Source organism: Coregonus lavaretus (assembly GCF_964263955.1).
Source record: "Coregonus lavaretus genome assembly, chromosome: 10".
Lineage (NCBI taxonomy): Eukaryota > Metazoa > Chordata > Actinopteri > Salmoniformes > Salmonidae > Coregonus > Coregonus lavaretus.
In genome coordinates, this window is record NC_139997.1 from 3,244,813 (window position 1) to 3,260,224 (window position 15,412).

At 44.7% G+C, this 15,412-nt stretch overlaps 1 protein-coding gene across 1 annotated transcript in view; it reads right to left on the reverse strand.

The window, feature by feature from the left end:
• The window catches only part of wdr91 (WD repeat domain 91), a 35,716-nt gene that overhangs the window by 8,159 nt on the left and 12,145 nt on the right, over positions 1-15,412 (reverse strand). The window contains 8 exon segments of the mRNA XM_084170299.1: positions 1,062-1,174; positions 1,680-1,788; positions 2,190-2,361; positions 3,572-3,666; positions 5,150-5,300; positions 6,157-6,368; positions 12,293-12,451; positions 14,868-15,039. Coding sequence (XP_084026425.1) covers positions 1,062-1,174; positions 1,680-1,788; positions 2,190-2,361; positions 3,572-3,666; positions 5,150-5,300; positions 6,157-6,368; positions 12,293-12,451; positions 14,868-15,039 — 1,183 coding nt within the window.

Below are 15,412 nucleotides of genomic sequence, written 5' to 3' on the forward strand. Positions count from 1 at the left end.
GTTACTACAGTCTCACTACCATGTTACTATCATGTTACTACAGTATCACTAACATGTTACTACAGTCTCACTAACATGTTACTACAGTATCACTAACATGTTACTACAGTCTCACTACCATGTTACTAACATGTTACTACAGTCTCACTAACATGTTACTACAGTATCACTAACATGTTACTACAGTCTCACTAACATGTTACTACAGTCTCACTACCATGTTACTAACATGTTACTATGGTCACAAATTATAATTTGCTTTTTGATAAACAGAGACTAAACTCACCTGATATGGAGTTGAGGTAACTCACCTTAGTTAGTAGCATGTTAGTACCGTGTTACTACCTGAGTTCAGTTAACTCACCTTGCCGTCCTCTCCAATACTGAACACTGTATTCTCATCATAGCTGAACTCAACACTGTACACCTCCCCATCATGTTACTTACTAGTGTTACTACCATGTTACTACCGTGTTAGTAGCATGTTACTACCATCTTACTACTGTGTTAGTAGCATGTTACTACCATCTTACTACCGTGTTAGTAGCATGTTACTACTGTGTTACTACCGTGTTAGTACCGTCTTACTACCGTGTTAGTAGCATGTTACTACCATGTTACTACAGTGTTAGTAGCATGTTACTACCATCTTACTACCGTGTTAGTAGCATGTTACTACTGTGTTACTACCGTGTTAGTAGCATGTTACTACTGTGTTACTACCGTGTTAGTACCGTCTTACTACCGTGTTAGTAGCATGTTACTACCATGTTACTACAGTGTTAGTAGCATGTTACTACCATCTTACTACCGTGTTAGTAGCATGTTACTACTGTGTTACTACCGTGTTAGTAGCATGTTACTACTGTGTTACTACCGTGTTAGTAGCATGTTACTACTGTGTTACTACCGTGTTAGTAGCATGTTACTACTGTGTTACTACCGTGTTAGTAGCATGTTTGTACCATCTTACTACCGTGTTAGTAGCATGTTACTACTGTGTTACTACCGTGTTAGTAGCATGTTAGTACCGTCTTACTACCTGAGTTCAGTTAACTCACCTTGCCGTCCTCTCCGATACTGAACACTGTATTCTCATCATAGCTGAACTCAACACTGTACACCTCCCCATCATGGGCCCTCCAGCTCATAGCACAGTCATAACGCTGCATGTCTATGGAGAATAGAGAGATGTTAGAACAGCTCATAGCACAGTCATAACGCTGCATGTCTATGGAGAATAGAGAGACATTATAACAGCTCATAGCACAGTCATAATGCTGCATGTCTGGAAAATACAGACATTATAACCGCTCATAGCACGGCCATAGCTCTACATGTCTGGAGGATAGAGAGAAAATAGAGGCACATGTTAACAGCCATATAAATATTATTATTAGAACAGCAATCCCCATTGAAGTCAATGAGTGGCCTTTTTCATTCTAGTTATTCTATGTTCACAGCCTCCTCTTCATTCAGAGACCTCATTGCAGTCAGCTATGTCAACTCCGAGATCTAGTTATTAGTGCCTACAGTGCGTCAAGCATTATAATGCATTATGAAGAGGCTATTCATAGGAGAAGTGTTACCATATCATCTATTTCATCTCTCATCATAGTGCCGGTCTTCGTTAAGCACAGTCAACAAATGAGTGAGAGTAAATGAATAAAGTGACTTACCGAACAGTCGAATGACTCCGTCAGCAGCTCCAGTCACCAGTAGGTTTCCGTTGTGGTTGAAGGCTGTACAGTTGATGGCTACAGGACCTGGCTCCAGAGAGAACTGAAGCTGAGGACAGAAACAGGAAATGGCGATATCACATGGTTCAGTGACTGGAAAGACATGAATGAGGCTACAGGGCTATAACTTCAGACGGCTAGGGTATACATGTAAAATATTTATATATATATATCTAGTACATATCTGTAATTGTATCTATAATATCTAGATATTTACGCATATATAACTGTGATGCATTTCTCAATGTTTTAGCAAAATGAAGTTACTGTTCTAAGAAATACCAGCAAGTTGCCCCATTCAACTTTAAACTATAACAGCAAGCAACACTGGTAAATGAGAAAAATAGATGTGTCCCTCCTCTACAAGGACTTGGGTGTTAGGGTGACACAGTACACGTGTTTGGGTGACACAGTACACGTGTTTGTGTGACGTGTTTCCTACAGCAGTACCTGCTGTTTGACAGTCTTGGTGTCCCACAGCAGCAGCTGTCCAGAGACAGGGAGGGGATTGGGACAGCGTGGTACCGTCTCTGTTACACTGCCAGAGCGCCCGGGTCCAGCGTGGGCTGCTGCAGAACACACAAAGGACGTACCACTGGGGCTACAGGCCAGGGACAGGATCCTACACAGCAACAGGACAGGAGACACCAGACAGATCACTGAGTAGTGCCTTCCATTATCAAACCTCTTCGGCAACAGGACAGGAGACACCAGACAGATCACTGAGTAGTGCCTTCCATTATCAAACCTCTTCGGCAACAGGACAGGAGACACCAGACAGATCACTGAGTAGTGCCTTCCGTTATCAAACCTCTTCAGCAACAGGACAGGAGACACCAGACAGATCACTGAGTAGTGCCTTCCATTATCAAACCTCTTCGGCAACAGGACAGGAGACACCAGACAGATCACTGAGTAGTGCCTTCCGTTATCAAACCTCTTCAGCAACAGGACAGGAGACACCAGACAGATCACTGAGTAGTGCCTTCCATTATCAAACCTCTTCGGCAACAGGACAGGAGACACCAGACAGATCACTGAGTAGTACCTTCCATTATCAAACCTCTTCGGCAACAGGACAGGAGACACCAGACAGATCACTGAGTAGTGCCTTCCGTTATCAAACCTCTTCAGCAACAGGACAGGAGACACCAGACAGATCACTGAGTAGTGCCTTCCATTATCAAACCTCTTCGGCAACAGGACAGGAGACACCAGACAGATCACTGAGTAGTGCCTTCCATTATCAAACCTTTTCGGGAACAGGACAGGAGACACCAGACAGATCACTGAGTAGTGCCTTCCGTTATCAAACCTCTTCGGCAACAGGACAGGAGACACCAGACAGATAACTGAGTAGTGCCTTCCATTATCAAACCTCTTCGGGAACAGGACAGGAGACACCAGACAGATAACTGAGTAGTACCTTCCATTATCAAACCTCTTCGGCAACAGGACAGGAGACACCAGACAGATCACTGAGTAGTGCCTTCCATTATCAAACCTCTTCGGGAACAGGACAGGAGACACCAGACAGATCACTGAGTAGTGCCTTCCGTTATCAAACCTCTTCGGGAACAGGACAGGAGACACCAGACAGATCACTGAGTAGTGCCTTCCATTACCAAACCTCTTCGGGGGTGGTTTACCAGATACAGATTAAGATGGTGAATCTCCATAGAATTGTTGTTTTTGTCCAGGACTAGGGTTTAAATCTGTGTCTGGGAATCCAACCCACTCTAATGAGACATGAAGACTTTTGCTATAGATATCCATTATTCCAACCACGATGCTTTGTCAAATCACTCTGAATAAGAGGCCTCTCAGCTTACCGTGGATGAGTGTCATCTATGGCCATCTCGTACAGGTTCTTCTTAGCGTCAGTGTCGTACAGCCTCACTGTACCCGCACCACTGCCCAGCAACAGCTATAAGGACGCAGGAGCAAAGACAGTATTACTGATGGGGTTTCCGCTTCCCCACATCACTCTGCAAACAGGCAGAGAACAGGGTGCTGAGGACCGAGGATGCCATTACTACCACATGGAAATATAGACCTGGCCGGACAGTGTTCATTAGGGCACACAACTGAAGAAAACAGACTGAAACAGGGTAGGGGACAACTGGGACTTGTCCAATAAGAAACGTTTGTTTTTGCTATGATGATGTACCCTAATGAACATAGCCCCGATGTGCCGTGTTGAGGTTAGAGGTCAGAGGTCATACCAGTCTGTCAGGCTTGGTGGCCCACTCCAGAGACAGCAGAGGTTTAGGGTTAGAGAAGCTGTGTTGAGGTCATGGCTCGAATTTCCCGGTGGCATCGACGGCCACGTACGGCCGTAATGCCCCCTATAAATATCTGTGCCTTGCGGCCAAAGTGGCTAAACATAGTAATTATACATTATTTTATCCCGTCTGCCAATCGCCCTGCTCCGAAGCACCTCTCACTCACACGGCTTTCTCAGATATCTCAATTCTTATTAGCCATAGCCCGTCACGTGATCGGGTCCTTCTCACAGGCATTGCAGCTCCGAAGTAGGCTACTAGTGAAGACAGACACATCGGGGATGCAACGGCGCCAGTCCTTGTCTTTCTGTGCGATAAATAAATATTTCAAAAAGACTCTGGGACAGGTGTTGATAAACTATTAGGCTATTTCTTCACATTATAAGCGCAAATCTTCCAAAATGCGGGAAAACACAGTTCTCTAAAGCGCTCCGCGTGGGTTGTTAAGATTGTGTCTTTGGTTGCCAGACAACGAAAGAAAGTTGAGAACATGAGAGCAATACTGGTTTCAATGGTATATGAGGAAGTGTTTATAAAAGAATCCCCTTAATATTCCTATGTTTTCGGAAGGCGGTACGATACATCCAGGTTTTAAACAATTACGTTTCTGGTTAAAAAGTTTCAAAATGTTGACTGCCTCCGTTCAGATGGCAATGTTGCAGTGCATCACAGGCACTGGCCTTTCTCACCTATATGAACTAACAGCACACCTCAAGTATGACAGAATCAAGCCTTTAGACGTTAATATTATCCGACCTACATTATATATTTGTTAAACATGACTGCCGTTTAGCCTATAAATACATGTAATTAAAAAGTCTCATTAAAGTGTGGCTATATTTTCTGGCGCCTCCCTCCTGTCAGCATTGGTCTGGACATGACCGACTACAGCCAATACCATTGGCTATCACCTGCACTTCAACATGTAGGGTCATTATTTATGTACGTTTACATACACTTATGTTTCTCTTTACAGAATAACTGTTTTTGGTTTTCAAATCAATTTAATGTGCTATTTTGGTTATGGACTTGGTGCCCTGGCAGATTGGGCACCTCTTGAAGGCCAAATGGCCTTGCCCCTAAAAATCACATAATTCCAGGCCTGGTTGAGGTCAGAGGTCATACCAGTCTGTCAGGCTTGGTGGCCCACTCCAGGGACAGCAGAGGGGACTTGGACATGATGGTGGCCTTGGTCTGCATGATGGGGTTGAAGGACCACACCTTGATGACCCCGTCCACGTCCAAACTGGCTACTCTCCTCCCTGAGCAGTCCACCCTGGGACCGGAGACAGGGGGACACAGTGAATACACATGACGGACCTGGACCTCATTAATACCCTTTTCACACTATTGAACAGGGGGACACAGTGAATATACATGACGGACCTGGACCTCATTAATACCCTTTTCACACTATTGAACCATACTGTGTCGTGTCTTTTATTTGACCAGGTCAGTTGACTGACAACACATTCTCATTTACAGCAACGACCTGGAGAACAGTTACAGGGATGAATGAGCCAATTGGAAGCTGGGGATGATTAGGTGGCCATGATGGTATGAGGGCCAGATTGGGAACTTAGCCAGGGCACCGGGGTTAACACCCCTACTCTCACGATAAGTGTCATGGGATCTTTAGTGACCACAGAGAGTCAGGACACCCGCTTACACCCGTCCCATCCGAAAGACGGCGCCCCCTACACAGGGCAATGTCCCCAATAACTGCCCTGGCTGGGGCAGTGGGATTTATTATTTTCTTTAGACGAGAGGAAAGAGTGCCTCCTACTGGCCGTCCAACACACACTTCCAGCTCGGATATTTTATTTCCAGCATGGTTCCACGGTCAGGGCAGTAGGTAGCTCTGCTACTATGGAAGACGTGTCACCAGGTCGGAGCAGTAGGTAGCTCTGCTACTATGGTTGACGCGTCACCAGGTCAGAGCAGTAAGGACACCAGGGTATAAGACACTGGAAAGTGTCTGCTTATACAGTATGTGACGGTGATTAGCATGTCTGATTACCTAAGAGCTACTGTAGCAGATCAATAACAAACCCGTGTTCATCAGGAGTTCCACTCCACTAGATGCTGACTGTAACAGGTGTTCAATGTAACGTTAAAAGGCGCTGTCCTACCTGCAGTGCATGATTGACGAGTGATGCTCGCCGTACTCTTCCTGACTGAGCTTGATGAAGGGTTGTCCCTCCCCCAGCCCCCCTGTGCCCCTCGGTCCCTCCCCGCTGACCAGTGTCTGGCTGGGGGGAGGAGTGTCTGTCAGGTCACTGCTGGTGGTCCCCCCCTCAGGGTGGGGTTCTGGGTCCCCACTCTCCCCTCTCTTTTCAGGCATCTGAAAGAAGAGACAAGCCTCATTTAGCCTCGTTGATAATACCTCCCCCATACTGCCCATCATGCTCCACGCAGATGTCAGATCTTAATATGACCCATTTCGTCACAGGAGGAAACTAATCCTGCAGCAGGCGGATTTGAATGTCTATATAATATTTAGAAATCGGCGCCAGGGGGCAGCTGGAAGCGGTGACTGTAGGCTACAATAACTTAGACTGCAGGTCCACTGGGCGTCAGTTCAAATAGCCTATGCAGGCTAAGTGCAGGTTACAGCGCGTCTCGTGTGAATTCTTATGTGGATTATAATAAATGTAGGGGGTATTTTTCGTTAGGGAAAATCTGTTTTTTTAGATCAATTGTTTTATTACAGTTCATTGGGAAAGTATTCAGACCCCTCCACTTTTTCCACATTTCTGTTACGTTACAGCCTTATTCTAAAATTGATGAAATTAGTTTTTTTCCCCTCATCAATCTACACACAATACCCCATAATGACAAAACAAAAACAGGTTTTTAGAAATGTAAGCAAATTAAATAAGTATTCACACCCTTTACTCAGTACCTTGTTGAAGCACTTTTGGCAGCGAATACAGCCTTGATTCTTCTTGGGTATGACGCTACAAGCTTGGCACACCTGTATTTGGGGAGTTTCTCCCATTCTTCTCTGCAGATCTTCTCAAGCTCTGTCAGGTTGGATGGGGAGCGTCGCTGCACAGCTATTTTCAGGTCTCTCCAGAGATGTTAGATCGGGTTCAAGTCCAGGTTCTGGCTGGGCCACTCAAGGACATTCAGAGACTTGTCCAGAAGCCACTCCTGCATTGTGCTTAGGGTCATTGTCCTGTTGGAAGGTGAACTTTCTCCCCAGTCTGAAGTCCTGAGCGCTCTGGAGCAGGTTTTCATTAAGGATCTCTCTGTACTCTGCTCCGTTCATCTTTCCCTCGATCCTGACTAGTCTCCCAGTCCCTGCCACTGAAAAACATCCCCACAGCATGATGCTGCCACCACCATGCTTCACCATAGGGATGGTACCAGGTTTCCTCCAGATGTGACGCTTGGCATTCAGGCCAAAGAGTTCAATCTTGGTTTCATCAGACCAGAGAATCTTGTTTCTCATGGTCTAAGAGCACTTTAGGTGCCTTTTGGCAAACTCCAAGCTTTCTGTCATGTGCCTTTTACTGAGGAGTGGCTTCCGCCTGGCCACTCTACCATAAAAGCCTGATTGGTGGAGTGCTGCAGAGATGGTTGTCCTTCTGGAAGGTTCTCCCATCTCCACAGAGGAACTCTGGAGCTCTGTCAGAGTGACCATCGGGTTCTTGGTCACCTCCCTGACCAAGGCCCTTCTCCCCCGATTGATCAGTTTGGCCGGGCGGCCAGCTCTAGGAAGAGTCTTGGTGGATCCAAACTTCTTGCATTTAAGAATGATGGAGGCCACTGTGTTCTTGGGGACCTTCAATGCTGCAGAAATGCCTCGACACAATCCTGTCTCGGAACTCAACGGACAATTCCTTCGACCTCAACTCGCTTGGTTTTTGCTCTGACATGCACTGTCAACTGTGGGACCTTATATAGACAGGTGTGTGCCTTTCCAAATCATGTCCAATCAATTGAATTTACCACAGGTGGACTCCAATCAAGTTGTAGAAACCTCTCAAGGGTGATCAATGGAAACAGGATGCACCTGAGCTCAATTTCGAGTTTCATAGCAAAGGGTCTGAATACTTATGTAAATAAGGTATTTCTGTTTTATATTTGTAATACATTTTCTAAAATGTCTAAAAACCTGTTTTCGCTTTGTCATTATGGGGTATTGTGTGTAGATTGATGAGGGAAACATTTTATTTAATACATTTTAGAATAAGGCTGTAACTTAACAAAATGCGGAATAAGTGAAGGGGTCTGAATACTTTCCGAATGCACTGTATTCCTGACAATACACACACACCTATTCACATACAATCATCATATACGCTGCTGCTACTCTGTTTATCATATATCCTGATGCCTAGTCACCTTTATTCATATCTACCTCCATCACTCCAGTATCCCTGCACACTGTAAATATGGTACTGGAACTGACCCTGTATATACACTGAACAAAAATATAGAAGCAACATGTAAAGTGTTGGTCCGATGTTTCATGAGCTGAAATAAAATATCCCAGAAATGTTCCATAAGCACAAAAAGCTTATTTCTCTCAAATGTTGTGCACAATTGTGTTTATGTGTCTGTTAAAGAGCATTTCTCATTTGCCAAGATATTCCATCCACCTGACAGGTGTGGCATATCAAGAAGCTGATTAAAGCCAATAAAAGACCACTCTAAAATGTGCAGTTTTGTCACAACAACACAATGCCACAGATGTCTCAAGTTTTGAGGGAGCGTGCAATTGGCATGCTGACTGCAGGAATGTCCACCAGAGCTGTTGCCAGAGAATGTAATGTTCATTTCTCTACCATAAGCCGCCTCCAACGTTGTTTTAGAGAATTTGGCAGTTCGTCCAACCGGCTTCACAACCGCAGACCACGTGCATGGCATCACGTGGGTTTGCTGATGTCAACGTTGTGAACAGAGCGCCCCCTGGTGGCGGTGGGGTTCTGGTATGGGCAGGCATAAGCTACAGACAACCAACACAACTGCATTTTATCAATGGCAATTTGAATGCATAGAGATCCCGTGATGAGATCCTGAGGCCCATTGTCGTGCCATTCATCTGCCACCATCACCTCGTGTTTCAGCATGATAATGGCCCCGTGTAGCTCAGTTGGTAGATAATTGGCGCTTGAAACGCCAGGGTTGTGTGTTCGATTCCCACGGGGGGCCAGTATGAAGAAATTAATAATGTATGCACTCACTAACTGTAAAGTCGCTCTGGATAAGAGCGTCTGCTAAATGACTAAAATGTAAAAGGATCTGTACACAATTCCTGGAAGCTGAAAATGTCCCAGTTCTTCCATGGTCTGCATACTCACCAGACATGTCACCCATTAAGCATGTTTGGGATGCTCTGGATTGACGTATACGACAGCGTGTTCCAGTTCCCGCCAATATCCAGCAACTTCGCACAGACAGCCATTGAAGAGGAGTGGGAAAACATTCCACAGGCCGCAATCAACAGCCTGACCAACTCTATGTGAAGGATATGTGTCACACTGCATGAGGCAAAATGGTGGTCAATGACTGGTTTTCTGACCCATGCCGCTACCTCTTTTTTAAGGCATCTGTGACCAGATGCATATCTGTATTCCCGGCATAGTATGTGAGCGGAGCTGGAGCAAGGAGCGTGCCCAATTTGACTGGAGAGAGATTCCCAAAGGCTAGAGCATATCTGAGAGTTGCAAAGAAAAAGCCATATCTCAGACTGCCTGCCCATCTTAATCTTTTATTTTTATTGGCCAGTCTGAGATATGGCTTTTTCTTTGCAACTCTGCCTAGAAGGTCAGCATCCCGGAGTCGCCTCTTCACTGTTGACGTTGAGACTGGTGTTTTGCGGGTACTATTAAATGAAGCTGCCAGTTGAGGAACTGTGAGGCATCTGTTTCTCAAACTAGACACTCTAATGTATTTGTCCTCTTGCTCAGTTGTGCACCGGTGCCTCCCACTCCTCTTTCTATTCTGGTTAGAGCCAGTTTGCGCTGTTCTGTGAAGGGAGTAGTACACAGCGTTGTACGAGATCTTCAGTTTCTTGGCAATTTCTCGCATGGAATAGCCTTCATTTCTCAGAACAGGAATAGACTGACGAGTTTCAGAAGAAGGTTATTTGTTTCTGGACATTTTGAGCCTGTAATCGAACCCACAATTGCTGATGCTCCAGATACTTTTATTGCTTCTTTAAATCAGCACAACAGTTTTCAGCTGTGCTAACATAATTGCAAAAGGCTTTTCTAATGATAAATTAGCCTTTTAAAATGATAAACTTGGATTAGCAAACACAACGTGCCATTGGAACACAGGACTGATGGTTGCTGATAATGGGCCTCTGTACGCCTATGTAGATATTCCATTAAAAATCAGCAGTTTCCAGCTACAATAGCCATTTGCAACATTAACAATGTCTACACTGTATTTCTGATCAATTTGATGTTATTTTAATGGACCAAAAAACTACAACGGTAGTGTATATGGGCAATTTATAGACTATAATGATTTAATACAACAAAATGTTGTTTAAATACTGAGTGCTTTATGTTCCTACCAGCCTATTGTGTTGCACTCGCTAATGTTTCACAATGTATTTCTGTGTAGGCTTTAGCCTTGAAATAATATAAATAATATAGCCTAAATAATTAATTGTCTTTCCTTCTTAGACTCCCCGTCTGTCTCCTGACCTATTTAGAGTGTTTATATGCTGTTTAATACGACATGTAGCCTATTTGAAATGATGAGCGCTTCTTACATTCACCTTTTCATGTTTATTCAAATACTTTTCAGATACTTCAAAACCGAACGGTAGGTCCAGGTAGTCACAAAAATAGATGGCCGTTGGTTCAATTGTGATTTTAATGTGTCACGCTACACTACTCCTGCTCCCTCCCTCCGGCTCTCGACGCCGCCGGTCTACTAACCACCGGTCCTGGCAACCCACATTGCACACACCTGGCAACCATCATTACGCACACCTGGCAACCATCATTACGCACACCTGGCAACCATCATTACGCACACCTGGCAACCATCATTACGCACACCTGGCAACCATCATTACGCACACCTGGCAACCATCATTACGCACACCTGGCAACCATCATTACGCACACCTGGCAACCATCATTACACACACCTGGCAACCATCCTTACGCACACCTGGCAACCATCATTACGCACACCTGGCAACCATCATTACGCACACCTGGCAACCATCATTACGCACACCTGGCAACCATCATTACGCACACCTGGCAACCACCATTAAGCACACCTGCTCCCCATCGTTAAACACACCTGGACTCCATCACCACCCTGGTTACGCTCCCTTCATATAGCCCTCAGTAGCCTCAGTACTCAGGCAGTATTGGTTCAGTTTTCACGTCCAGACGCTTCTCTTGTTTTGTAACTCTCCATGTTCGTTATTATTAAACTGACCATCTGCACCTGCTTCCTGACTCCCTGCGTCTACGTCCAAGTTCCAGATGTTCGCTTCTTACATTCACCTTTTCATGTTTATTCAAATACTTTTCATTCAAATCCATATGGTTTGGTTTCAATACTTAAAACCAATTGGTAGGTCCAGGTAACGTATACACAAAAATAGATGGGTGTTGGTTAAATTGTGATTTTAATGATTTTTTAAATATATTTTTTTTGTGAGCTTTTAGCAGAGCGGCAGGAAAGGACAGCCTCTCCAAGAGCGATGAGCGGGATGTCGAACCGATCAACTCCGCTCACATGCTCTGATTCCCAGTCATTTGAAATCCCATCGACTAGAGCCTAATGAATTGATTTCAATTGATTGATTTCCTTACATGAACTGTAACTCAGTAAAATCTTTGAAACTGTTGCGTTCATATTTTTGTTCAGTATAGTATGCTTACCTACTTTCTCCTGTTCTTATTTCTTATTTTTATTTGTCTTGTGTTTTTGTTCTACCTTGTTATTTTTAGTAATACATTGTTATTGATTACTGCTGTTGGGTTTAGAGCTTGCAAGAAAGGCATTTCACTGTACTGTGAATGTGACATTAAAACTTGATGCTTGAATGGCGTTGCCATAGCATTTCCATTGTTTTGGTCGATTGATCTCTTTACCAATTGATCTCTTTAGAATGTAATATGTAAATAGAACTTCATTATACTTCTACGGGGTATTCAAGGAGGGAATGCATGTAAATGTAAAGCCAGGAACTTTGTTACAGAAAGTGGAATTTGCTAATTAAATCCAAAACATGCCCACTAGGCAACATCCTTTCCTTAGTAATACAGGAGTTGAAACCTGAATTTGTGGCTTGGAGAACAACTCCTTCCTCTCCTTCTCGTGGTCCTGGTGTCGTCTCTGTCTGGGGTGGGAGTTGGGCCCGGCCTGCTGCTCGCTGGTTCCCCCAGCGCTATTCACCGGCCTGGGCTCCTTGGAGACCGGTAATGGGTCCTTGGCCTTCACAGAATAAGATACATGAAAGCGGTTTGTTTTCCAAAACATGTTATTGTGTTACAAAGTGGGATTAAAATGGCTTTTTTTGGGTCAACGATCTACACAAAATACTCTGTAATGATTAATGAAAAAGAAACACTAATACTGCATACTGTACCTTGATTAGATAAGTATGATATATGTATTCACCCCCCTGAGTCAATACATAGAAGCGCCTTTGGCAGTGATTACAGCTGTGAGTCTTCTTGGGCAAGTCTCTAAGAGCTTTTCACACCTTGATTGTCCCAATATTTTCCCATTACTCTTCAAGCTCTGTCAAGGTGATGGGGATCATGGCAAGACAGCAATTTTCAAGTCTTGCCATAGATTTTCAAGACAATTTAAGTCAAAACTGTAACTCGGCCACTCAGGAACATTCACTGTCTTCTAGGTAAGTAACTCCAGTGTAGATTTGGCCTTGTGTTTTAGGTTATTGCCCTGCTGAAAGGTGAATTCCTCTCCCAGTGTCTGGTGGAAAGCAGACTGAAGCAGTACTCCCGAGTGGCACAGTGGTCTAGAGATCCTGGTTCGAATCCAGGCTCTGTCGTAGCCGGTCGCGACCGGGAGACCCATGGGGCGGCGCAGGGATGTAGCTCAGTTGGTAGAGCATGGCGTTTGCAATGCCAGGGTTGTGGGTTCGTTTCCCGTGGGAAGTATGAAAAAAAAAAAATAGTTGGCCCACTTAGGAAGCAACACTGATTGACAATACATTTCACATGCTGTTGTGCAAATGGAATAGACAACAGGTGGAAATTATAGGCAATTAGCAAGACACCCCCAATAAAGAAGTGGTTCTGCAGGTGGTGACCACAGACCACTTCTCAGTTCCTATGCTTCCTGGCTGATGTTTTGGTCACTTTTGAATGCTGGCGATGCTTTCACTCTAGTGGTAGCATGAGACGGAGTCTACAACCCACACAAGTGGCTCAGGTAGTGCAGCTCATCCAGGATGGCACATCAATGCGAGCTGTGGCAAGAAGGTTTGCTGTGTCTGTCAGCGTAGTGTCCAGAGCATGGAGGCGCTACCAGGAGACAGGCCAGTACATCAGGAGACGTGGAGGAGGCCGTAGGAGGGCAACAACCCAGCAGCAGGACCGCTACCTCCGCCTTTGTGCAAAGAGGAGCAGGAGGAGCACTGCCAGAGCCCTGCAAAATGACCTCCAGCAGGCCACAAATGTGCATGTGTCTGCTCAAACGGTCAGAAACAGACTCCATGAGGGTGGTATGAGGGCCCGACGTCCACAGGTGGGGGTTGTGTCTGGGTGCTTTAATATATAATCCACAGCATCATTATTAACTTGAACATGCTTAAAAAGATATTCAATGTCTGATTTGTTATTGTTACCCATCTACCAATCACTGCCCTTCTTTATGAGGCTTTCGAAAAGCTCGCTGGTCTTAGTAGTTGAATCTGTGCTTGAAATTCAATACTTGACTAAGGGGCCTTAGAGATGTATGTATGGGGGATAGAGGAAGGGTTAGTGATTCAACAACCATGCAAACCCCTATTATTTCCTACAGAGTCCATGTAACTTATTATGTGATTTGTTAAGCCAAATGTTACTCCTGAACTAATTTAGTCTTGCCTAAACAAAGGGGGTTGAATACTTACGCAACGACTATATTTTAGCTATACATTTTCTTATTAATTTGTATTTTGTGTAGATCAATGACCCAACAAAAAAAAATCACAATTAAATATATTTCAATCCCAATTTGTAACGCAACACAATGTGAAAAAAATCCAAGGGGGGTGAATACTTACAGTATGATACCCACTGTAAATACTTATGTTGTCAATAGGTTTTCTAGAAAAATGCTTACTGCTAATCATGAAATAAATGGTGAAAACTGCTAAATACTGGTATAAGTTTAAAGCCACTCGAGTAACAGTTATCTACATTTACATTTACATTATTTAGCAGACGCTCTTATCCAGAGCGACTTACAGTTAGTGCATACATTATTATTTTTCTTTTTCATACTGGCCCCCCGTGGGAAACGAACCCACAACCCTGGCGTTGCAAACGCCATGCTCTACCAACTGAGCTACCTCCCTGCCGGCCATTCCCTCCCCTACCCTGGACGACGCTGGGCCAATTGTGCGCCGCCCCATTGGTCTCCCGGTTGCAGCCGGCTACAGCAGAGCCTGGATTCGAACCAGGATCTCTAGTGGCACAGCTAGCACTGCGATGCAGTGCCTTAGACCACTGCGCCACTCGGGAGGTATCTAACACAGTACTGCACACACAGTGAGTGGAAGGGATTTTCCACTGAAACTTTATCTAGCCCCCTTAAAACACATCCCTAAGGGTCTATAAATCCAGCGTCTCAGTCTCAACAGAAATGTCCTAATTTCCGGAGGAACATATGGTCTCACTTGATTGGCTGCGGGGTCCTTGCATCCCAGAGAGGCCTGTGTTGGTGAGGATCCAGGAAGTCCTCGAGGCGTCTTGCCAGGTACCCGTCTGGTCTGGGGCAGGAATGTAGCGAAGAAGTTCCTCGAAGGGGTGGTGGTGAGGGCGGGGTTATGCTGGCTCGTCACCAGGTCCCTGTGTGGAGATAGGACAGATGAATCATATGTGAATCAAACATGAATCAAGTGTGAATCAAACAGATCTCTGTGTGGAGGTATTAAAGGTGATGAAGACCTGAGTGGTCGAAAAGTTGTCACCAATAAGATTGATTCAACATTTTGAGATATCGGAAACCTCGGGCTGCTTTATAAAAGTAAATTTCCCTCCCAACACCATTCTTCGCTGATGCTGTGCGCAGGTCCACTCACTCACAACTGTAAAACTCAATTAACCCTCAGATACCACGTGATGTTGTGTGCCCAGTGAGTAAAACGAGGTCTATTTGGGAGACAAGCCAAGAATGTAGTGGAAGAAAATGAAATGCGTCATGAGAAAAAACCTAGACAGA